This window comes from Mus musculus, chromosome 18 (genome assembly GCF_000001635.26).
Source record: "Mus musculus strain C57BL/6J chromosome 18, GRCm38.p6 C57BL/6J".
Taxonomy (NCBI): domain Eukaryota; kingdom Metazoa; phylum Chordata; class Mammalia; order Rodentia; family Muridae; genus Mus; species Mus musculus.
Genome location: NC_000084.6, coordinates 76,123,179 through 76,148,837, shown reverse-complemented (window position 1 = coordinate 76,148,837; position 25,659 = coordinate 76,123,179). Strand labels below are relative to the sequence as shown.

Below are 25,659 nucleotides of genomic sequence, written 5' to 3'. Positions count from 1 at the left end.
CACATGGCAGCTCACAACCATTTTTAACTCTAGTGCCCTACTCTGGCCTCCTTGGGCACTAGACATGCACACAGTACACAGACATAGGTGTAGGCAAACCTGTAGAAATGATAATAATAATAATAATAGAGTCAAAGGTTTGTGTTTTGTAAAGGTGTCTTTGACATTAAAACTTCTGTGCCCAGCGGTGACAACTGTAAGCAGGGAACTTCTATAGCTGGGCTTGTTGCTGTCCTGTGAGCTTCTAGTAGTTACACAGAAGGCCACTCTCAATATCATTTAATCAAGTCAGTTGATATTGTTTAATAAATAGGCCAGAAAATTATCTGAGCATTTCTGGGCAGGATGCAGCGTGCGACCAAAGTTACGGAAGATTGTCCCTTGAATCACTAAGGCAAACCTCATTGTGTGTCATTTTTACATAGAGGCGTCACATAAAAAGTTTTATAAATAGAAAAAATTCCAAAGGTCTCCCACAGACAGACAGGGAAGTCAGGAACATAAACAAAACAAAATAATAATAATAAAAAAACCCCACAGCCGCCCCCCACATTCCCTCCCCCCAACCATTTGTTTCAAGTGCTTGATCATACAGTACTCAGCATCTTTGGATATTTTACAATGTACAATTCCAAACGGCAGCCCAGGAAAGAAAAAAAAAATAATAACAAACGACAAAAAGAACTAGCCAGTCATCTGAAAAAGTGAGTTTATAAGAAGTCATTACCTTTACAAATAAAAACAGAAGCCTGACACCGGATGCCCTCCCCTGGGTCCCTCTGTTGGTTCTGAGTCTGGTGCAGCTACAGCCGCTTGGCTGCTGGGGTAAAGTGTGCATATTGGCGACTGTCTGGACTGCAGACAGGAATTTAAGAGGCAGCTGCCCAGCAGGTGACTGATGAGGACGGAGATCTGAGGAAGATCCTCCCTGGTGGACTGTCATCTGGTGGCACTGGCAGGCAGGGGCTCCCTTGGGAGCTTCAGGAGGGATAGCGTCTACTGTCTTCTCTGGCAGTTTTGCGTTTGCGTTTGCACATGAAGAAGCCAAGGCAGTTGATCTAGGAAGAGCTGAGTCTCGTGGACCCGCACAGCTTGGGGCTCTGAGACTCCAGGCCCAGGCCTTGCAAGCAGGTGGATTCTTCTTCCTGGGATCTCGAGAAACCAAATACAAATTCAAGAAAGCGTGGGCCAGCAAAGTTCCCAACCCAGAACCAGCCCGAGTGTGACTCGCAACACAGCCCATCACAACCCAAAGGACTCTACCTCCTTCCACGGGAGACCTGTGGTCAAATATGGAAAGGGGGATCAGGGGCTTAAACCCTGTAGAAGGGTGTCACCAGCAACGCCCAGGCCTGGAGAAACCTCAACTCAAGGAGCAAAGAGCTGAGGCCTGGATGACTAGGTTCTGTGACATTTGGAGGGGTGGGGGTGGGGGGAGCCAGGCAGGTGGTGGCTGTTAGCCCCATCCATCCCTCAAGTGTTAGCAAAAGGGGTTTGAACACTGAGGGAGTGTGGGGGTGAGCCAATGATGACTCTCCTTTCCAGGGGATGTCTAGATATGGCAGTGGCCTGTCAGAAGTGAGGCAGGATCTGGGATTCCTGGAGCTACCTGTGGGGATTTGAAAGCCAGGAAGGCCTAGCCTATCTTTCTCTGATCCTGTCCTTCCTGTTTAGTTCAGCCACATGTCTCACAGAAGCTAACATGCTGATGTCCACATGGAGGCGATGAAACCCACTCCAGCAAGAGAGACAGTCTCCCCAGTAACGCTGGGGGTGCTAAACTTCTACCTTCCAGGGGACTCTTGTCATAGGAATGGATGTGAATAGGTATGAAGTGTGGGGAGTGTAAGTTACCACCCCCTTTCACAGCAGGGTGACTCTGAGGCACAGAGGGTTGACCCTCCTAAGGTCACAGGTCAAGCAGGATATAAAATGGGCTCGCTCCATGCCAGCTCCTGGCTGCTGGAGGCCTTTCTGCCCAGTGGGGATGGTCTCTCCCAATGGCCCGGAAGCATCACTCAATTGAATCTGGGACCTCTGAGCTTGAACCTGACTCCAAAAAGCGGTGTTGGGAGGGACTCCCCCATAGGGTCAAACGGCTCAACCAAGGTACCTGGCCAGGACACAGTCCTCATGCTAGCTCCTCCCGGCCAGCTCGGCAGAATGCTCCCTCCTCACAGCCCAGTACCACTGCAATGTGCTCCTGGCACCAGTGCAGAACCTTCAGAGACTTGGCACCACGTGTATTTCTATGTCAACCAGAGGCAGCCAGGGAGAGGTGGGGGTTCCAAACCCTCAGGGAAGAGATGTCTAGCTCAGACACCTACAAAAAGGAGATGCTGTCCCTCGAAGGCCAGGAGAATTGCATCTCAGCTAAAATGTATTTTTTTTTTTCATTTTCCCTTTGTGTTTGCAAACTAGAAAGTTCGAGCCCACTGGATGGGGCAGGGCAGGCCTTAGAGGGACTTAAGACAGGGTTTGGGTCTAGGGTGGACCAGGGCCAGCCTAGTTGTTGGCTTCAGACATGGAGGCCACGTGGTTGAGGCCGGTGAGACCAGGGAGGCCAGCCAGACCTGCCGCCCAGGGGTCGGGCAATGGGAAGTAGGGCCGAGTGGCGGCCACGTTCTCGGCCAGCGCCAGGGCCAGGAGGCCACCCGCATTCCTCTCGGCCTCGAGCTGCGCCCGTCCAAACAGCTTCATCTGCGTCTCCTCGAACTGCCTTTCCAGCTCCTGCAGGCTCAGGGTGCCCTTGGGGGAAGCCAGGAAGTGCTTAGCGGGGCTGGGGCCCGGGAGGCACACGGCTGTGCCGCCCAGGTGGCCACCCACGTCGCCCAGCGCGGGTGGCATCACGAAGGCTGCCTTGTCGGCGGAGGGGCCACCGGGCCCGAAGAGCAGGCTGGCGGCCCTCCAGGCCGCGGGCTTGCGACCACGCCGGGGTCGTGCCATGCGGCAGCTCTGCCGTTTGATGTGGCGGTGCAGGTGGTCGGAGCGCGTGAAGCTCTTGTAGCAGAACTCGCATTGGTAGGGCCGCACGCCGGTGTGGATGCGCATGTGGTTCTTGAGGTCGTAGTTGTGCACGAACTTGGCGTTGCAGTGAATGCACAAGTAGGGCCGCTCCCCCGTGTGCTTCCGCATGTGGATCTTCAGCTTGTCCTGCCTGCAACACAGAAGCCAGGGTTTAGTTCCCGTGTGGAGCACAGACACCCACTCTTCACACTCACTCTTCACACCCACTTCAGAACCCGCTTCTTGCATCCAGGTTGCCAACCCATGAGTCATCCTAAAACCGACCTTCAACTTCTACCCAAATCCTCGCCTGAGGATTAAAGCAGGAAGGAACAGTTTCCTGAAAGACACCGCACAACGAGATGAGACTCTCCTACTGATTACTGGGGGAGGGGGTGGGGGAGGGGATCTCATATTCTGGAAGGCAGTCTTGGTGGAGAGATAGGTCAGCACTCTGGTGTCAGCTCTGTAATGATGAGGGGCCTTCCTGAAGCAGGAGCCCTTTGATCTCTGGTCTTGCTCATCCTAAGCCCCCAGTCCCACACCAGCCCCTGTCCTCAGCACTCATCCGAGACTCCAGAGGCTTGGCACACCTTGCTCAGATCTCCTCCCTTGGGGTGGTGTCTTACTTAAGCCCTGGGCTCTGCTCTTTGCAGACGTTTCAGGGCTTATGAAAGAGCCAGGTGCAGGAAGAATGCAGGCTGATCTTGGCCAGATCTCTGGAGTTAGAGGCATTATTTAGAGACAAGGTAAGGTGGGGGTGGGGATCCAGCTGCAGGCCCCCCACCTACTTGTTGGGTGACCTTAGGCAAGTTAGGTACACTGACAAGGCAAAGCTGAAGCCAGCGGCAGACGTGATGCCCGTAGTCTAGGGTTTCTAGGGACCCAGGACTTGCTTGAGGGTGGTCCTGGAAGGACAGATGGTTTATCTAAAGACTGGGCACCAAGAACACCAGTATAAGGAGCTTTCAGCCTGGCTGGGGCTTGCGGCTTGGGCTGTAGCATGCCTTCCCAGGATCACTCTTTAGCTTGCCCCAATGGCTGGAGGCCAGGAGCGCTGTGTATTGTCTCCACCACCTCCTCGCAGGTGAGGCTTCTGTGGTGCTTCAGCTATAATTCCAGGTTGGGCTCTGAGGTTAGAGCAGATGTGGAGCCCAAGGGTCCTCCCTAAAATGTCCATATTTAAATCGCCCTTACCATAACCCTGGGCTGCAGGGTGTTTGCTGGCCACTAGAGGTCGCATGGGATCTCATTTAGAAAACAGTTTTCCTGGGTGGATGCAAGAAGGGAAAAGACAGTCCTTGTGGGCACTGTCAGGTGCGTGGGTGCACGCCCCCTCCTGTATGCAGAGCTCCCCTCCTTCCTGTGCTTCCTGGGGCTCCCAGAGCCTGGGCAGTGGGGAGCAGGACCAACAACAGAAGCAGAAGAGGCAGGGTATGAGGGGCTCTGAGTTTCTTCCCACTAGACTGTATTGGCTGGTTTTGGGTGTTAACTTGACACAGGCTGGAGTTATCACAGAGAAAGGAGCTTCCTTTGAGGAAATGCCTCCACAAGATCCAACTGTAAGGCATTTTCTCAATTAGTGATCAAGGGGGAAAGGCCTCTTGTGGGTGGTACCATCTCTGGGCTGGTAGTCTTGGGTTCTATAAGAGAGCAGGCTGAGCAAGCCAGGGGAAGCAAGCCAGTAAAGAACATCCCTCCATGGCCTCTGCATCAGCTCCTGCTTCCTGACCAGCTTGAGTTCCAGTCCTGAGTTCCTTGGTGATGAACAGCAGTATGGAAGTGTGAGCTGAATAAACCCTTTCCTCCCCATCTTGTTTCTTGGTCATGATGTTTGTGCAGGAATAGAAACCCTGACTAAGACACAGACTTTCCTTGTTTTTACAATCTCCAACCACCTTTGCCTGCACAGTTACCCGCGGTGTCTTCCCAGCCCCCAGCAGCTATGCCCAGTGGCATCTGCAACCTAGGGGACCGTTTCATGAAGGGGACACAGGGAGCACCTGTCTGGTGGCTTGCTCCTGAGCAAGCAAGACCTGAGACACTTGGGCCCTGAACATTCCTCTTCAAGGCAGGTCACCTGAGGGACAGCAGAAAGCGAGGCTTAGCATGTCTAAGGTCCTGAGTTCAATTCTCAGCACTGGGGGGGGGGGGGGAGAGACCCAAATCTAACCCCAAGCCCCGAACCAGACAACAAGAGTCAGCAGCTCTTCTGGGCTGGTGACCCCCATACCTATGTGCATATCTCCCACAGTCAGGGAACAAGGCCCTCATTTTTATGCTAGGCCCTCGCTGCATGCTAGGCTGGCAAGGGAGGACATCTGTTTAAAGGTGGCATGGGTGTACTGTTTCCAGACAAGGGCCTCTGTGTGTACACACAGAACTGTCCCATAGCGGTAGGAGCTATGGGACACAGGAGGCAGTAAGTGCACATGCAAGGACAGAGAGATCCTGGTGGGTGAGAAGAGGGTCACACAGTAAGGGACAGCCTGCATGCCAGTCATCACAATGCTCACAATGGTCTATGAATATCCTTCGTGATCTCTCTGGAACCCATTAAACACCAATCCTTCCAGGCATTGAAGGCAGAGACACGCAGTTCCTAGCTCCCTCACCGCAGCTATCTGAATGGACTCTGGGAACTGGAAGCAACCTTAGGAGTAGATGCTTGGTGACCTCAAGTGACACCTTGAGAACGGAGGCCTGGAGGTGGCAGGTGGCTGCGTAAAGGTACACAGCTGGACAAAGGCAGACGTTGGTCCAACCCTAGGCCTCCTGATAACCACCTGATGCTCTTTTCAAAATGCCGCAACCACAGCAAGCCGGGGAGCCCGGTGGTCCTTGCTTTGATGACCGGTGACAAACAATGTCAGTTGAGAACTTCTCAGTCTGTGTGAACACATTTTTTTTTTTTTATATTTCACACTGTGTGTATGTGTGTGTATTTGTGTACATATGTATGCACACACATTCATGTATGCCTGGATGATCATTCTTGTGCTATAGTGTGCACATGGGGACCAGAGGACAACCTTTGGGGAGTCAGTTCTTGTCTTCCACCACATGGACTCTGGGGTTCAAACTCAATTTTTCAGACTTGGCTTTGGTGGCAAGTGCCTTTCCCCGTTGTGCTGCTTTGTCACCAAGATGAGTAGTACGTCCCCTCCCTCCCTCCCTCGCTGGCTCTGCTATACCCGCCTCATATCTCCTTCTACTTTCCAGCATTGGAGAGCCAGCCTAGTTAGAGCACCATCTCCTTCCAGCCCAGAGGGAGGCTCATGGTAAGAAAGAGTGACTGGGGTCTTATGAGCTTGTTCTAGTGAAAGGCAAGGCCAGGGCCTGAGCCCCAGCCTATGGGAGGCCTCCAGTCAGTCTGAAGTCTGCCACTACTGTCCACCAGACTTCCTGTGGCTTGATGGTCTTATATGGTTCTTCCTGCCACCAAAGCTGATGACATCTCATGCACTTATCGAGGTTCTCAGAGGTATTGGGCGGGGGTCACTAGAAAGAAAGGGAAGAAAGCCAGGGCAGACCTTATTGGTGCCTGGGAGAGGGGTTCAGCCTCCAGCCGACACCATTGCTAGACAAAGTTGAGGCTGTTTATGAGGGAATCTGCAGAAAATGGTGGTGTCATCGCTCTTGGGGAGCCAGTGCTGTCTCAGGGGAACCAGCTTTTCACCTTGCCTTCCTTCTTGCTGTCTGCTATGCTGAGCCATCTGAACGAGAAGGCCTATAGGGCAGCCCGAGGAAAACCATGTAGCCCTGCTCTCTGGGAGCTCCTAGCCAAAAGGCAGGGAGAGGCAAAGGGCAGGGCCTTATGGCCTGTGACCAAGTATTCAATAGAAGGGGAAGGAGGGGACTCGGGTCCTTCTGGTAGCAATGGTTGTCACTGGGGAAACTAAGTGCTCAGAGATCAGCTGCAGGGTGAAGTCGTGTGACATCCCCCAAGCCAGCGGAGCCTCTTCCCACCTTCCCTCTAGTTCTGAGCTCATCTGAGGTGTCTCCTCTCTAGAGCCTTTGAAGTCCTTCCCTTTGGCCCCTGGACTCTGATAACTGAGGGTAGGACCAGCTGAAACTGAGAGCTCACAAGGAGGACCGGGTAATAGCAGGGTGTGAGAAGTCCTTCCTCTTGGAGACCCGGGTCTCCAAGGTCGCAGATAGGAATGGGGGTGGCAGGGACTCTGCTTGGAGAATTCTAGCTGGGCAGCGCTATATGTGTCAAAAGGAATGATGTCCCCATGAAGTGTGGCATCTAGACAACACAACTCAGAGCCCATTATCATGGAAGAAGGGCTTCTAACAGCCACGGGAAGGCTGAGGTAGACCAGAGGCCTAAGTTCTGCCCAGCACCGAGGAGGGAGACAAGGCCCTGTTAGCCCTGGAGCTTAGCGGTAGAGAGAAAGGACTGAGCCCAGAACCTTTCAGCCTTTTTTTTTTTTGGCTTTCGGCACCTTAGCTCAAAGGGAGTCCGGGAACTCCAGGTCTGGAGGCAGCCACCCTGCTGAAGAGCCTCCACATGGGGAGGAGGGGGAGGCGTAGTCGATGGTGGCTGAGGAGCTAGGCCCCAAAGCATATATATCCTCCTGAAAGGGTGCAAGGGAACTTGCTTCAGAGAGGATCACAGGAAAACCTCAACCTGGCAGGTCAAGGCTGGGGCTTCGGGTGGATAGGAGAGGATTCTTTTAGGGTAGCCCTGGGGGAGGGCAGTAGCCAAGGGCCAGTGGCTCTGAAGAATGTGAAGGAAAGCCTATTAGTGCACAGTGAGAAAAAGTCCCTGAACGGAGTCTGGATTCCAGCAGCGTCTCCTCTGCCCCCTCAGCTTCCCCCCACACTTTGGAGAGCAGCTCCTGAAGCCTGTCTGCTCAAAGGGTCAGGGGAGTGGGAACCAGTAGAAGTGTGTGTGGGGGGGGGTGAGATGGGGGCAGAAATGCAGTTGCTGAGACAGGCCTAGAGCCCAGATGGCAGTCATCTTGCAAAGGAGGAGGAGGAAGAGGAGGAGGAGGAAGAAAGAGAGGAGGAGTGACCCTGGGGCAGGTAGGGTGGAGCCTGATAGCCAGCAAATCTCTGGGGCTGAGATGACCTGCAGGGATAGGGGGACTGTATACACAGAGGCCATACAAAGTTGTCTTCAGGAATTTGTGGGGAGGAAACGCTGTGGAATTTCATTCTTCTATACAAAACACCGTCGTTTTCCGGACCCAGGGATCTCCCCTGGAGAGTGCTCTAGTGTCTGGAGAAGTAACAGTCTATCTGCAGGGACCGCACAAGTTTAAGATTTGGCTGAGGAAAGGCAGAGCCTATAGACTGCACTGAATACTCAGAAGGCTGGCTTGGGGAGAACAGATGGAGGCGCAGGAAGGAAGGGAGAAGGGGGCTTAGGCTTCTAGTAGCTCAGTGTGGGTTCCCTTCCATGCCCCTTCATGTCTCTTCCACCTATCGTGTGGTCTGTGGGCAGAAGGCATAGAGAACAAGCTGGAGGCGAAGGGAGCCAGCAGCTTGTGGAGCCTCCCTCAGTCTGGGCTGTAAACACCGCACCCAGCATCCTCACATGCGTTTCTGTGCGGCATTGGAAGTCCACACCTGCCATGTCTACTACACAGAGGATCTCCAGGCACAAGCTCCAAGAACTTCTTAGACCACCATCGCCCCCAGGCATCTGCCAACTGTGCAGATTCCCCAGCCCCAGCCCCAGCGAGGGCCTGCTAATCCTGAACTACAGTGTGTCTGTTTATTCTTATAAAGGGTAGGAACGCATGGAGATCTGCTACAACCACAACAGAAAGCAAATGGATGTGGGTCCTGCCTGGAGGAGATTTCAAGGAGAAACTAGAAGCATGCCTGGCAGGATGGGGAATGGGCGGATGATTCCGGAAGAAGGAAAAGACTAGAGGAGACTCTTCATGGTTTGCATTTCATTAAAAACCTCCAGTTTGGAGAGAAACATGCAAATTGGAAGGTTGTTCCCTTGGTCATTCTGTGCAAGGACAGGCACAAGGAGTTAGGGCAGAAGGACATGGCTAGGCTGGGGTATCAGCAGCTACACTCCACATTTGGTCTGTCATTAACATCTTCCCCTTAGGGCTGGCCTCTCAGGCCAGAGCAAAGAGCCTGCTGAAGATGAATGAAGCTTGGCCTTCTTTTGGACTCTGGCTCACCCCCCTGTTACTCCCAGCTTTAGCTAAGCCTTGCTCAGGCATTAGCAGGCCAGCTGGCTCTGTAGAACCAACTGAATTGAAGAGAAGAAAGGACTGGAGTCAGGACTGGTAGCATAACCCAATAGTTATGCCGTTTGTTGGGATGCTATCAGGGACTCTCGGGGGAAGGTGAATCTGGGAATTTGGGGTGCAGCTACTGTGTGAGATAACGGGGTATACCACCCCGAGCCAACATCTCCGGGCTGCTCTAGCTATCTGCCAAGAGGGAGGGCACAAAACCAGGGTTAGATCATCCCTCCAAGCCCTCTGGAAGTATTCAGGATGTATTCTGTTTGTGGTTTCCATCCCGGAAGTAGCTTGGAAACCCCCAGTGTCATCCTTCAAAGCAATCACTAGATTTCCTGCAGAGCCATTTCAGCAATGCTCCTGTCCCAGTCCCCTGACTGGGTTCTGAAGCCTCTCTCTCCTCAGCTACTTCAAACAGGGTTTCCCTCAGCTCACTGACAGCAGCCCTCGTCACCCTGGTCGACAAGGGTCTATCTGATTGTCTGGACCAGGCACAGCCACCGAGTTGACATGGTACATGATTCAGAAGCTGAGTCCGTCGATGAAGGCCGAAACATTATGCTTATAATCAAGAATCAAAGCAGTAAAATTCTGAGGAGCGCTATCAGAATGAATAGGTCTGTTAAGGCAAGCTCTTCCAAGTCCACCATGGTAGTGGAAAAGGACCCCGTTCAGGAAGCCATGACTGCGAGGCAGGCTTGGTGCACATCAGACACACTGAAACTGTGTGAGGCTGCTCATCCGAACTTCCACTGGGAAACCTAGCTGAGAAGACCTGCCTTAAAACAAAACAAACAAACAAACAACCCCCAGAACACCACCACCACAAACAAGCAAACAACCCCGGGGATAACAACAAGAACAACACTAACAAACAAACAAAGTCTTTGCAAGTGCCCAGCAGTGATGGTTGTGACCCCTATATCCTCCCACCCCGTTGGTTTTGATTACAAAAGTCATGGCACAAAGGTAGGTCCACAGCACATATTTGCTGGATGGGAGGATGGCTCCTCTGATGCACTGACTTCAGATCTCAAGTTACCCTTCTGGCAATGTGGAGACGTCAGGAGTAGACGAGGTAAGAGGCCCATCCTGTCAGGAGGAAGGAAAGGGCCTGCAGGAACCTCTGAAACCTCCTATTCCTAAACTTCACTGTCACAGAAGGACTGGGATGCCAGTCCCATCTCTGGGATTGTCCAGCTGCTCACAGGAGCAGCCAGCTGGGGATGAGTGGTGTCCAGGAAACACTGGCACCAAGCACAAACAGGGCCTACCTCCACTGGACTTGCCTGGCGCCTCAGTTCTCTCCCCAGCACAGGCCTGCTCTGACATGTTTCTATGTTTTGGTTCACCCTAGTATTGTATTGAGAACAGCTTAGTTTCTGAAAGGGGATTAGAAATCATTGCACCAAGTAACGCAACAAGCGCGATGTGTGATCTCTCTCCATCCCTTGCCTTCCAATACTCCTCTGGCTATCTTCCTATCCACGTTCGTCCCACAGCCTGTGGCCCCGCCCCCCCCCCCCCCCCCCCCGCCATCTTTTCCCTGCAGCTGCGCACCTGGTGAAGCGGACCTCGCAGATGCTGCACATGTACGGCTTCTCCCCGGTGTGGGTCCTCATGTGCCGGGGCAACTTCCCGGCCCCCATGATGACCTTGTGGCAGATGGGGCACTGCTGAGAGGCCTTGGGCTTCAGCTTGCGCTCCTCCACCAGCGGCCAGGGTGGGAAGAGGCTCCCCAGGTGGGTGGCACTCAGGAAGTTGAGATAGGCACCATAGTCATTCTCTGCCTTGATGGGGCCCAGCGGCCCACCGGGCAGGTCAGGAAACATGTCCTTGAAGAAGTCGCTAGAGAAGGGAGGGGGTGGGGGCGGGGCCAGCTCCTCTTTGTCCTCCTCCTTGATTTTGCGGTTCTTGATGACTAAATCCAGTGGCCCACTGTCCATGGGCTGCTCAGGCAGCTGAGCAAAGGCACCAAAGCCACCTGGCCAGAGGTGTGGGAAGAATTCCGGGGCAAACGGAGATAAGGAGGGTCTTCTGTCAGGGATGTTGGCTTTGGGGTACAAGTTCTCCCTCAGCAGAGATTCAATGGAGAAGTCCCGGATCACTCCCAAATGGCCAGGGCTTCCGGGCTGGAAGGAGTCGGGGAAGTCCCTGGGTGTGTCCGAATAGTCCTTCTCTGTGAGGTGGTCTGTCTTGGAGGGGCTTTGGGGGCAGGTGATGTCCTGGGGGTCAGGCAAGTTTTCCTGGTCGGCAAAGTCCTCTGGGTCATCCTCCTCCTCCTCTTCTTCCTCTTCCTCCTCCTCTTCGTCGTCTTCATCTTCATCATCGTCATCCTCGTCCTCCTCCTCCTTGTCATCCTCCTCACCGACACTGCCTCCGGGCTCCATGATCTCCAGGCACACATTCACGATGCACTGGATCTCCAGCATCCTGGCCGCATTGAGGATGTGCTTGACGTTGGAGGCGGTGATGGTGAGCGTGGAGGTGTAGGCAAACTCTAGGATGGCGGCCAGAGCTTCGGGCTGGACAAAGTCGATCTCATACACGTAGGGCTGGCTGGCCAGGCTCCCGGCTGTGAAGAGCTTCTTGAAGTATTTGCTGCAGGCCGCCAGCACTGAGCGGTGTGTTCGGTACTCTTGCTCCTGGACCACCAGCAGCACGTCACACAGCAGCCCCGCGTGCCGCTGCTCGTTGAGGCTGCACAGCACCTCGCTGCTGTGGTTAGGGAAAGGGATGCCGATCAGCTCATCAATGTCATTGGCCATGTTCTCAGCCAGAGCCCTGCAGGGACACACAGAGAGGGAGACCAGTTAATGAGCACAGCGGGCTGGGGACTTAGCTCCTAGATCAAACCTTACCTGTAGGTCAAAACCCGGCTCAAGCTGGGGCCTTAAGACTCTTGGAGTTGGGGCCTTCTCTGAGCCTTAAGACTCTTGGAGTTGGGCTGGTGAGATGGGTCAGCGGTTAAGAGCACCAACTGCTCTTCTGGAGGTTATGAGTTCAAATCCCAGCAACCACATGGTGGCTCACAACCATCCATAATGAGGAAACTAAAAAAAAAAATCTATGGGCCAGAGTGAACAGGGCTGGAGCGAACAGGGCCGGAGCAAGAGGGAGAAGGGAAGGGGGAAAAAGACTCTTGGAGTTAGCATCAGCTGCTTAGGAAAAGCCGCCTAGACCTCCTGACTCAGAGAATTCTGCTTTGTTAATATGGACTCTCAGGAGGGGGTGGTCCATATTACAGCACCTACAGATTTGTGAGCCATCTCACACTTGGCACAAGCTACCAGGAAGTCACAACTCAACTTTGTGACCCATTTCCAGTGAGTGATCAGAGGCACAGGGGGCATACAGTTTATCTCCTGACCTTGCTTCTGACTTCTGGCTTCACTGTGTCTGACAGAGTGTCTTTCATTTGCAGGTCAGCAATTCCTAACCTTAAAAATCCCTAGCATTCTACGTATGTACACACAAGCCTGTATCTCTTGTAATCAGATACTTGAAGTCGGTATAGACGCGAGTACTCTGTGGGTTACTTTCTCAGGTCTGGCTGGTTAATCTCACAGCTCTTCAAACCTGAAAGAGACCGAGTCTGAGGCTTCATGATGTCATGGATGGTCTCTGACTTACAGTGATTTGGCATTGGACTTTTGACTTCATGGTAGTGTGAAGGGTGCTCATTTGGTCATTCCTTACTCCTTTCAGTACAGCAAGTCAACAAACTATAAAATGTTTCATATTTTTATTATTAACTTGGTTTGTATTCGATGATTTTGCTTAGCTGTTGGCTAATGTAGATGCTCTGAGCATTTCCAAGGTAGGCTTTGGCAGAAGGTCAGGCATAATAAATGCATCTTTAAATCTTAAAATTTATTATTATTATTATTATTATTATTATTTGGTTTGTGTGCATAGGCCACATGGTTTATGTGGAGGTCAGAGGATAACTAAGTTGTCTCCCTTTTTACCTTTATGTGGTTTCAGGGATCAAACTCAAGGCTAAATTGAAAAGTAGTGACCACTCCAAGAGCAGATAAGGCTGAGGAGAAAATGAATTACTCACATGTTGCAAGGGGAGGCAGAATGGTCGGACCTCTCTGAAAAGCACCACAAGCATTTTTAAACAGCTAGCTACCCAACGACCACCCGAGCCAGCAGTGGCAAATCCACCTCTGAGAGAGTTAGTCTGCACAAGAGTTAATAGCCCTGAACCGAAACCTGCAAGACTCTTCATTAGGTGGCTGGCTGAGCGTGCTGTAGACTCTGTTTGTTGGAGTCCCGCTCACCAATGAAAAGGAATACTCTGATACCCTGATCTACTCAGCAGCTTGGATGGATCTCCAGGGAGTCCGAATGAGAGAACAGAGCCAGTCCCCAGACACCTGCTTCCGATGCAGCACCCTTGAAACTGCCACTTCCTAGAGGCAGAGCATGAATGAGGGTTTCTGGAAGCAAGCAGGGGAGTACTTGAGGGAGGGGAGGGGACACAGGTGGGTGTGGGTCTTGTGTGCTGATGTGTCTCATTCATAGCAGTATGGGTATCTTGGATATGATACTGTGCTGTTGTTTGTAAAATGTAGCATGAAAGGGAGCCAGGTGGAGGGTATAGGCGATTCCTCTGTTTTCTGCTATAAGCCAGTGTGAAACTATCTCAAAAGAGAGAGTCTTACTTAAAAGAAGCAAATGATACAAAATAGCTTAGGACAGTCTCTGTGGCTTATACTGGCTGGTTTTGTGTGTCAACTCCACACAAGCTGGAGCTATCACAGAGAAAGGAGCCTCCCTTGAGGAAATGCCTCCATGAGATCCAGCTGTAAGGCATTTTTCTCAATTAGTGATCACGGGTGGGAGGGCCCCTTGTGGGTGGTGCCAGCTGTTGTACTGGTAATCTTGGATTCTATAAGAAAGCAAGCTGAGCAAGCCAGGGGAAGCAATCCAATAAGTAACATCCCTCCATGGCCTCTACATCAACTTCTACCTCCAAGTTCCTGCCCTGTGTGAGTTCCTGTCCTGACTTTCTTTGGTGATGAACAGCAATGTGGAAGTGTAAGCTGAATAAACCCTTTCCTCCCCAGCTTGCTTCTTGGTCATGATGTTTTGTGCAGGAATAGAAACCCTGACTAAGTGAGTGGCTGAATACCAGGTGTGTCTTTTAAGGTTGTCCAGCTACAGGAGGGTACATTTGTAGGTGGTTTGAATGGAGCCTGCCAGGCTGCCCTCTGAAGCCTGGGTCAGAATGGAGACCTCAAGTCCTCGAACTGTGTGTAATTTTGAACGTGTGGAGGTAGGTTCAGCCTGACTTCTGTGCATGGGCAAGGGGAACTGAGGACACCTGTCCCAGGGCCCCAGCTCCCTGCCTCAGATGGTCAGGACCCCAAGAAGACTGGGAGGACAAGGCAGGACCACCTGGCCAGAGCTTAACTACAGGTTTCTCAGATGAGGACTCAGGCCCACCATCTTTGCTCAGGCCCTGGCTCTCCTCTGATTGTCACTGTAACTTATGTGCCATCAGTGAGATGCACTGAGCATGTGGGGTAATCACACCAATGGGAGAGAGAGGTGCTGAGATCTGCACCTGTGGCTTGGCTTCCTGGGTCTGCTTGACCACACGTTCCTGCCTCTTATAGTAAAGGTAACCACGCATGGGCAGGACCTTCCCTGTCACATTCAGAGTCTTAGGGATACTTGAAGGGGAGGGAACTCCCCAGGGAGGCAGAGGTGAGTAGTCCTGCTTTCTATGGAGGCTAGGCAGTCTGGAGCAGGTTCAGGAACAGTGGACCACCTCAACCTTTCTCACAGTTTTGGGAAGGGGCTTCTCCCTCATTCCTGGAGAGACCCCTGCTACTCTCCAGGCAGCTTCCTGCCTCTTCTCAGTAGCCCCTTCCAGGCTGTTTTGGCAATGTTCTGCCAGTGAAAGAGAACAGAGGGGAGAAACAGGATATGGGACTTCATCAGGATTTCCAAGCCTTTTTTTTTTTTTTTTTTTTTTAATAGAATCTCCTGATATCCATACTGGCCTTGAATCCTCCAGCTTCCACCTCCTAAGTACTGATATTACAGGCATGTTCTACTATGCCCAGTTTTATGGGGAACTGTATGCATGCTAGGTAAACTACCAATTGAGCCACAACCTCAGCCCAGCCCACCTTCTGAACACAGCTGTGGGCTTCCGCACACTTAGATGGGCATGTTGTGATCCACTGTGCTCCAAAGAGCTTCCTGCAGCTCCACTCTCTAAGCCCAGCTCTGCTTTCATACCCCAAGCATTTGCTCACAATTTGTTCCTGGCAGAACACTGGACAGCATACATGTCCCAGGTAGATCCCATGCACTCCGATGTCCCACTCACACGACCCATCTCCACCCCTCAAATCAGGCACTGAGTCCCTCTCTAGTCTTTGATCTTCAGCACTTTGATGATGCTGCCCTTTAGTTTAGCTGCCTCTGTACTGTCAGGTGTGAAAGTCTCCCTGGGCATCCCTGCTAGCTCCTAAGCTGGAACAGGGCACACGGAGCCATTAAAAGCTCAGCACCCAGCTGGCACATATATAGTAAGACTCTAGTAAGGACTGTCCTTATTAGTGCTGAAATTACTCTTGTGTAGGTTTTTCACTGTAATATAGTGCTCCAAGGGGATCTGAGAAGGTTTGGGCTGACAACTGACCTCTGAAGGAGGTCATGAAAGACGTTGTTGTTTCAGTCTTGCTTTCTTGGGTCAGAAGGAGGCCATGTTGGGAGGATGCCCAAGCAGCAATGTGAAAAGGGCCATATGGCAAGGGACTGAGGCTTTCCAACAACAACCATGCCACTTGACAGCTGTGCAAGTGACCCAACTTGAGTGGCCCTTCCAGTCCCCCATCAGACCATCTATCATGGCAGCCCAGGTGACATTTTGACTACACACAGTTGCCTGAGAGACAGAACCAGAGCTACTACTGAAGATTTGATCTGTAGAAGATGCAAAACAATAAGTACTCGCTCTCACCTTAGCCACTCCATTTCAGAGTTTGTAACATGAGGCAGACAACTGATAGAGGACCACTGTTTGGTTTACAGATGCTATAGGTCTGGGACTTTTATTCTGACGTTTTCTGATAGATGGCAATTCTATGTGTGCGTGTCAAGAAGTCCACACGAGAGTGAATTTATTGGAGAACCAACAACTTGCTCTAATTCCCACAAAGCCATCCTGCGAGTAACTGGGTCCTGAGCTTCAGAGAGGAACAGCCTTGCCCTCTAAGTGAATGCCAAGGTTGGTAGAATGCTGGAGAATGAGTGTTCACAGAGAGCCACAGTTTTGTTTACGGAGGACTTACACTATTAAACTTAGCAATGGTTGGAACTTCATCTCAGGTTCTAGGGTATTCCAGAACACAGTCTTGAAAATACTTATACTGTCTAGGTTTAGGCATTAATTGTTCAATTTTTGTTGTTTTGTTTCAGTGTTAAGAGTTGAACCAGCATCTGGGACATGCTGGACAAGTACTCTACCACTGCTACATTTCTGGCCCTATAAAATGTTCTATATTCATATTATTATTGTGTATAATAAATAGGTAAATATTTGATAAAATACATATAAACATCACCCACAATAACTGGAGGTTTATCACTTTCTCATACAGTCTTATTAAATCTTGCCTTATCTACTTGAAGACTATTGTTTGGCCATACAAATTCATCCGTTCTCAGGGAGAACTCCCTCCTCTGCCTTCTTAGAAGAGCCAGACAGAGCCCATGACTGGGTGTGGCATTGTGTCTCACTGTGTGTTGAGTAGATCTAAGCCCTCAGCTGGGACATGGAGTGATTCCCAGGCTGCTGAGCTTGTAGAGCAATGTCTCCTTTGGGATCTAGAATCATGAAGATATGGCTGTGGTTACATGACTTTAGAAGCCTCTCTCTCTACCTCTCATGTGTCGTGGGATGACCACGAGAGATCTGGTAATGGACATGACCAGGAAAAGCTTGGGGAGGGGTTGACAGGCTGGTGGCCTTGACACCTCTTGTTCCACTGGCTACTTCTTACTGTGTTTTGGTTCAGGGTCTTGTTCTACTCCTGGAGGAAGGGCTGGACTCATGGTAGCTCAGGGGTATTTTCTCTAGACAGAAGACTAACCTCAGGGTGCAAGCTGGGAGGGGGGCACTGTGCTCGGGGGGGCCCTCCTGTGGCGGTTTTGTTGTCTCTTTGGGAAGAAACACCGATGTTCTGGGAGCTTCATCCAGCGACCCTGAAGTTCCTTCCCATGCCTTGGTGAGCTAGCAGAAAGCAGCATCCCAGAGGGGAAGCCATGCCCCTCCCCCACCTTCTAACCCAAGCTTTGCGCCCCTCCACCCCAAACCCCATTTTCCTCACCCAAACCAGGGTGATGATCAAAGCCAAGAATAACCCAGAGGGAAGACAAACACACTTGAAAAGCTTGATAAGAACCATAAGCTTCTAGAGGGAAGGATATAGCACAGTAGATTAGGAATAAAGGATGCAGGAGAGAGTGGGAGAAGAGCTCAGGTATGGGGGAAAAAGGTAATTAGGCATGATTACCATTCTAGAGCACGCCAGGCCTAACTTAGCAGGTCCTTGTTCCCTGCTGCAATGGAAGTTTCTAGAATCCAGATGGGCCCAAGTAATAGATACTCAACTATCAAATGAGTCTTTACTCTCTCAGAGAAAACTGTGCTTTTCCATCTGCCTCCAAGAGGTCAAAGGCATCCATCCATCCCCGGTAGCCAGCACTGATAGCCACACTAACCGCTGCCATCACTTACCAAGTGTCTGTCACACCTGAGTCATCCATCGCACGGCTAATCCTCTCTCAGCTGCACAACTGTCGAAGGCATGTGTTCTTAGTATCGTTCACAATGCTCAGATAAAGGAGCAGCCAAGCAGAGGCTGAGAGATGAGCCCAAGGCCACACAGATGGCAAGTGTCTGCATGATCTGAGCCCAGTTGTGTTGCAAGCCTTTGCCTCTGCCATGCAGAAGCCTACCACATCAAGTTTGGGGACAGAGAAATCTGAACTTTTCTCTCTGAAGGATGATGGTCTCTTACTCAAGGATTTGATTTGAGGCTACCAAGAGGGATGTGTATCACATGACTGAGACCCACACTTGTAGATAACTAAGGGGGTAGGAGGCTCAGAGCCCTGTGAAAGGAGAAGTGTGGACAGAAAGGCATGAGGCCCTGTGGGTGCTCAACCAGAGGTCTTTCTAGGAGCAAGGCCTTATCTGAGCAGTGGGGAATAGAGGGGGGTTTATGGGGCCCCACAATAACCTACCCCATTTGAATCTAGAAGGTTTTGGATTTCTAGAATTCCCTTCCAAAAATGTGTTTAACCTGGATCCTGTGGGTCCTCAGACAGCTTGTACTTAGAGGCACCCAATAGAAGGAGTTCATCTGCTCAGGACTCATGGCAGACAGTCTCTGGGACTTCTCCTCCTGGAGAGCTTTCCTCCTACACACAGGGGCTGTGTCTCATCCAATGGTTGTGAGGACCCAGGGAGGTATGCCTGCTTTCTGGAACACTGTTGGCAAGTGTGAGCAGAGCGGAATCCAGAAAGAACAACTTCTCTAAACAGGAGTCTTGGGTAGATGAGACTGGTCCAGGAGTCAATCTACCCTCATAGCTTTGTGAAGGACTCTGTTCTTAAGGCACCTTCTCACAAGACCGTCTGAGAACAGCCTCCCTGACCATCCCTGGCATGCACCAGGCCCCATCACCTATTTCTCGTCTCAGGGACTCCTATTCCAACGAAGCAGGCATGGCTTGGAAAAGCATGTCCATTTTGCAGATCAGGAAAATAAGCCACATGGGGGAGCCTGCTGTGTGTTAATGCCTAAGGCTGCCTGACCCCTGTTAGACTGCAATGCCCTTGACTTGTGCAGGACTGCCTGGCTAACAGGGGACCCTTGCTGGCATTCCCTTGCTGGGCACATTGCACATGTAGTTGTCCTTAATTCTCTAATCTTAGAAACAGGGAATTGAGTATATAGAAGATGTAAGGGGACAGGCTGGTCTAGGGCGGCAGGCACACTGTGTTCTTTACAAGACCTGTTGCTCCTAGGATAACTTGGTGTAGGGCAGACTCTGTGTTTTCTATGTCTGTGTCATTCTAAGGACACCACCAAGCCATGACTGGGTAGATGCTGCATGCAGAAATCAGCTTGGCATGGTGTGGGCTAAGCCTCAAGAGCTCCCCACCCCTCCCTTAGGAGGCTATTGGCAGGAAATGGCTACGGTAGGGGAGGAGAGTCGGTTTTCTTTAAGGGTGGCTCCTAGTAGGTTGACCATGCTCCAATGGATGGCTCCACACCCGTGAGTTTATGTAGGACCAACAGTGGGGATAGGAGGCTCAGAGCCCTGTGATAAGTTAGACTTGGTGGGTTATTAAAAAAAAAAAAAAGACAGGAGGGGATGGGAGCTAGAAAGTGATCTGAGAAGAGTTAAGATAAGGAATGGAGAAAATATGATAAATATGTATTGTCATGGATGTATGAAATTCTCAAAGAACAAAACCACTATATTAAAACCAACTAATAAATCGACTTTAAAGAGATTGGCCCAGAGAAACAAAGTGATATCAGCAATAGATATGGGACAACCCCAGCATTCTGCCGTGGGACCCCAGACATTTGAACACAGCCTTGTCTGCCACTCTTGAGACCTTTGTTTTTAAATTCATTCTGGTCACATTTTCTACGGGCATTGTGAAGCTCATTTGCTGGGATTTGAGAATCACACAGTTAGAAAACTGTGGAGGGCCACCGTTTCCTTATCTGCTGCGGCGGCTGCCGTGGTAGTGTGACTTGGGAGACAGTTCTGCTACTCTGCTGGGCAATGCTCGTGCCTCCCCGAGTGCTGCTTAGCTCAGCAAACCTGGGCCTCAGCACGATTGTTGCCCTCTGCCAATCCCCTGGGCAGGCAGCCCAGCTAGCAGGTTTCCTCTACCCCCACCCTGCCTGTCTCCAGCTCCTAGCTCCTCCATGCCCAGCCCTGGAGCATGACAGCCACCTGGTGGGATTAGTGGTTGTTGTGGGGGTGGGGGCAGATGGGTGCTATGCAGGGGCAGGTGCAATGTAGGTTTCTTTGGAGACCCAGGAATTGGACAGTGGCTGTGCCCTTTGAGTAGGCCTTTACTCTCCATAGTCTTCAGGCACGGAAGTAGGTGGTGGGCTAGCAGGGAAGGAGGGTGAGGAGTCCTGGCTCAGGCCATTTGTTCTGGGTGTGCCTCAGCCTGGCTTTGGAAGATTCCCCAAGCAGAATGGCTACACCCCTGAGCCCCAGGATGCCCCTAAGCCTCAGATGCCCCAGAGGCTGGGGCCAGACATGTAGGCTGGGAGGCTGGGCAGAGCTACTTCAGCTTCTATTCTGTGCCCCACCTGTTGCAAGCACCCTGGGCAGAGTGCCCACACTGGGTGAAGCCAGCCACACCTGCTCTGCCATCTTGCCAGGACATGCCTAGAGCCCTCGGCCTGCAGCCTGCAGCCTGCAGCTCAGCTGGGCCTGTGCAGCCCCCCTGGGCTTCAGAGCCATCACACTTCCTTAGACGCCCTTCCCATTGGATACTGTGCGCCCCCTTTCTCCCTTGCCATGCCAGAACTATAGTAGAGGCAAGACCCAGGAATCAGGTACTGCTTGGTTTTCCTCCCAAACACAGGCAGGTTTTGCATGAAGGCCTTGGGTTTGCCTCCTGTGATAGGCACCCAGTACTCATTTCATGCTCCGCTAACCCCAAAGTTAAGGACTGTTGAGACTCATACAAGAGCACTGCCTCACATCCACACTTCTTGTGGATTTTCCTAGGGCCTCTTTAGGCAGAGGACTTGGACAGAGTACATGGTAAGATATGTACGTTCCTGCAATCCTTGCACTTGGGAGATAGAGGCCAAAGCATCTCCGGTTCCAGCCTGTTTGCACTGTGAGTTCAAGCCAGTGTGCAATCCTGCCTCAAAAAGAGAAATGGAGGCAGAGATGGAGACGCACATTCATGGAAGCTCTCACTCACGGAACTCACTGAACGCTGGAGATCACAAGCCCTGTCCCGGGCTCCATCCACTGTGTCTAGCTGAACCTTCCATCAGTTGGTCCCACCCCCACCATCACCACCTCTTGTTCTGCCTCCCCATCTACTCCACACCTGCCTTGCCTTTGCAGATCAAGTGTGCCCCCCTTCAAACTGGGCTTCTTTGTTATTTCTTCAACCTTGACTGATTACAGGTGGGGAAGGGTGGAGAGGACGGCCGTTTTCTTTGAAGAACAAGTTGCACGTCTATTTCTTTTCATTCAGAATAAAGAACTCATTACTCGTGTTTATTACAGGTGATCACCCCAGCCAGAAAACTCCTCGGGAGGCTCTTAAAACCTTACTACATCTCAAAAATCTAGACAATGAAACAAATCACCAGCTTCTTCAGAGAGTTCCACGTCAGCCGACGGGTGGCATGATGCTGACCCATCCCAGGGTACTTCACTGTCTGCTCTGGCAGGCACATGCAGCTGTCCAGATGGATAACTGGTCCTAGGAGCACCACTCCTCTGTACCATCTCCATCCCTGCTTCAGGTTCTCAGTGTGGAGGCAGGGGACTGGCCAGAAGGGACAGCTGTGTCAAGCATGTCACAGCCAGAGCTGAGAACGTCAGAGCATGAGGAGGTGAGGCTGACAGTCCAGGTGTGCCCTCAGTGGAGAGGGTCCTAATCCCTCTTGGGCAGGGACCATACTTAAATATCCCAGATCTGCTCTGTGATAGATTAATGCTGTGGCCCTGGACCAGACAAGTGTCTCTTAGAGCTCCAGTGTTTTCGCTGCTAGTCTAGGAGGTTGTGAGGTCTGGTGGTCCTGTGGCACCCTCCAGATAACCTGCCATTTTGTTTACATGGTGGGTCCTTTCATTCCCAAGTCATGACTAGCTCAACTTTGGATGTTGGGGTGATGGTGGTAGTGTGGGGTGTCTCTCAATATGAGTTTCCTCTGACTTGACTTTCAGGAACTCCGGCAGGTCACACAGAGCTAGCTGTAAGGATGAGCACATTTGGTACATTTGGATGAGTGTGGTACACAGCCAAGGTGACATGTCATTTGACCATGGGGCTCCACCAGTGATAACAAGACTAGCTGTACTTCCTCCTCTGCCTGGAGGAAGGGTAAGAAAGTGTGTGTCTTCTTCCCTCCTCATGGTGGCCAAGGATGTTTGCAGAGCTGGGGGTAGCTGCTTCTTTCAATGGGCAAAAGTTTGTTGTGAACAACCCCAGCTGTGTGGAACAGAGGCACAGACAGGGACACCAACAAGCTGACCCCATGCTGACTGCAGGTGTGTGTGCCAGGTGCAGTATATGGGAGGCAGGGTTTTACTTAGAGCCTCCTCCTCCTTACACTGAATCCAATTGGTGAGCAGGAGGTATCGTGTTCTGGCTTGGTTGCTGGTCATGTATTTTACTTAGGGAGAGGGGGGTGTCTCAGATTATCCTTATCAAAACCCGTTTGAGGTGCTTCCTGTCACCACGGCCATCTGTATTCAAATAGGTAACTGAGGACAAGCTGGGTCTGGACAAGCAGTGCGGCTCTGCAGTTCTCATGCAGGTGGCCTCTCCAGGCTGGGGCTTTAGGCAGACGGTAGGGGCTCTACCAGGGAACCACGTCAAAGGCATGAAGCCTTCAGGAAGCCAGGGCTTGGGACAGGGGAGCAGAATATTCTAGAAGGGAAAAAAGCATGCACAAGGCAAGGCACAGAGGAAGAGCTAGCACTGCACATGCGCACATGCAAACAGGAATAGCACATGCTAGACTCAGAAGCGGAAGGCATATGAGCTCAGGAAAATAGAGGCCTGGACAGAAGACTTTGTAAAATAACACGCTAGCATAGTCAGGGTTGGAAAGTGAGACAGGGGGATGAGGGGACCCTCCAAACATCTGGACTCTGTTCAAGAGGCCACACAAGGTACTGGATAGGAGGGATGAGGCTGGCACTATACTGCATTTGAGGAAGGGATGGGCCAACAGGCAGGCTGGAGGAGGGAAAGGCAGCCAAACCCTCAGGAGAGCCTTCCTGCCTGGGGAAGCTACTCCCATTACTCACAACCTTTCCTGCCCTTCCCTTGCCCCAGACCTCGTGCTGGATCTGGTCAGGGAGGGGCCCTTCGGTGGCGACAGCTGTGGGAGGAGGGAGACCAGAATCATGGCCCCAGCCTGCCACAGGTGTGCAATGTCTCGGTAACGCCCCAGCGCTTGGAAAACACTCCAGTCTTCTTGCTATTGTTGTCTCTATTCTAAGAGAAGGGCCACATGAGTGTCAAAGCTGGATGGTCAGGAGATCCAACCCGGCCTGTGTTTTGCAAAGGAAGTGAAACCTCAGATTTGCCTCCAAACTTGCATTTTTCTTCTAAGTAAATGCCCTCTACCACGAGAACCACCTAGTATTTGGCTGGGAAAGAACATACTGGAAGCTTGCAATTTCCAGGCTTAATTGCACAGTTATGTGTAATATCATTATATGGAACTTTTATTGCCCTGAGAAGTCCAAGTATTTCCTCTTCCTATTTATACTCAGGCCCAGTGTCTCCTGGGCCGTAATTTCCACCCTTGCCCATTGAGGGCTGCTTGGTGCTAGGAACCCTTTCTAAAGAGAGAGCAATGAACTGTGAGCTGGACACTCAACTGTCTCAAGCCACTCCGGTCACTGAGCAGTTCCATTATCACCACCGAGGGACTGATCTAAGATGTGGGGTGCTCTACAAAACATCCAACTCTTGCTCATTCAGCAGGGAAAGCTAACGCATAGCAAATCACGACAGACCAATAGGAGGCAATAAGGAACCCAGATAGGCTGGGCCTGCAATCAGGAACACAAAAGCTGACGAGTCACATGGGACAGTCTCAGCTCCCTCCGTCATGGTCAGGGAGATACAAGACATAGTGTTCAGCTGAATGACGCCTGATGCCAGTCTTCTCTCTGCCTATATTTGCCTGTAGCCACAGAGGTCCAGTAACAAGGAGAGCTACTATCATAGAGAAAGCACTCGCAATGCATACACTCCTACCCTACTCCCCACCACTGCCAACCCATTTTCTCCGAGAATTTTGATCCTCAGATAGTCATAAATCACAGCGAAAATATTCTCGAAGGCATGGAATTTCCCCCAGCCCACCCTACTCAAGGAAACCTGCCAGATCCAGTCGACCCATGAACTAGAGTTAGCGCAGAGTTTCTTTCCTCTTACCCAGGGCAGCTGCTTCCCCATGATGTCTCCAAAGCAGAAATGTTGAAGAAAAAAAAATATATAGATATATACAAGATCAGAAAGTTAGAACCGAGGTGGCAAACCAATACTTGCAGAGGTGATTGGGTACTTTCCTAGGCAGCAGGCAGATAGCGGGCAGGCACACAATTGTATTAGACATCTCCAGTCACTTGGCACCAGAACCAGAAACAATACTCAGGTCAAAAGAACCATGCAGGGTCCATAGCAAGAAAGTTCCAAATGCAACTGGGGCACTTTGAAAAGTTTTGCTTAGTTAATAGAAAGGTGTATCCTATTCTTGGATAGCCAATTCACCCTAAATTGTTTCATAGGTGCAATGCGATCCTAATAAAGATATTAATAAGGATTTTTACTGAAGTTAGGTAAGCTTTTTTAAAAGTGAACTTTATAAAGTTCATGTAGGAAAATAAGCATTTAAGATAAGAGAAGAAGATTTTGAAACAGATGTTTGATAGGCAAAGGGACACTAGACTGCCACAGAGCAGCCACCAGGGAGGAGAGTACGGGAATAGGGAGAGAACAGCAGGAAAGCACGTATCAACATGGGTTCATACATGTAAGAATAAAACATCCTGCAAAGACGGAACTCCAAATTGTGCTTTAACATGGACTCACAGAGAAATGTAGGAAAACAAGCACAAATACCCTTCAATGTGGGGCAAGTCCTCAGAGTTGCTCAATATCAAAGAGCAGAAGCAAACGCTCAAGGGAGTAGAGATGGCAGCTCAGTAGTTATGAGCACTTGTAGGGGGCCTGGGATTCTGTTCCCAGCATCATGTCTGGCCATTTACAACTGCCTGTCATTCCAGCTCCAAGGATCTGATGGCCTCTTCTGGTCTGGGGTACCTGTACACCTGTGGCACACACAGACACGCGCATACACACACACACACACACACACACACACACACACACACAGACAGACACAAATGCAGACAAATACAAACAGACAGATATACACACAGAGACAGACACAGACACACACACAGACACACAGACAAATACAGACAGACACAAACACACACTTGGATTTTTCACCAACTACAAAGCACACACACACACACACACACACACACACACACACTAGGATTTTTCACCAAAGCATGGTGCTCAGCCCATGGCCCACACTCCCGTGTTCAGCAAGAGAAAGAAGCTCACAGGCAGGTGATGACTTGT

At 51.1% G+C, this 25,659-nt stretch overlaps 1 protein-coding gene across 2 annotated transcripts in view; it reads right to left on the bottom strand.

Annotated features, from left to right (window-relative positions):
• Nucleotides 1-273: 273 nt before the first annotated feature.
• Nucleotides 274-25,659, bottom strand: part of Zbtb7c (zinc finger and BTB domain containing 7C) — a 328,387-nt gene continuing 303,001 nt past the window's right edge. For both annotated transcript variants that reach the window (NM_145356.3, NM_001357506.1), the window contains 2 exons: nt 10,788-12,011; nt 274-3,157 (listed from right to left, as the gene is read on the bottom strand). In NM_145356.3, the coding sequence (NP_663331.1) occupies nt 2,506-3,157; nt 10,788-11,995 (1,860 nt within the window). In that variant the 5' untranslated portion in view covers nt 11,996-12,011 and the 3' untranslated portion in view covers nt 274-2,505. The remainder of the gene's footprint in view (nt 3,158-10,787; nt 12,012-25,659) is intronic.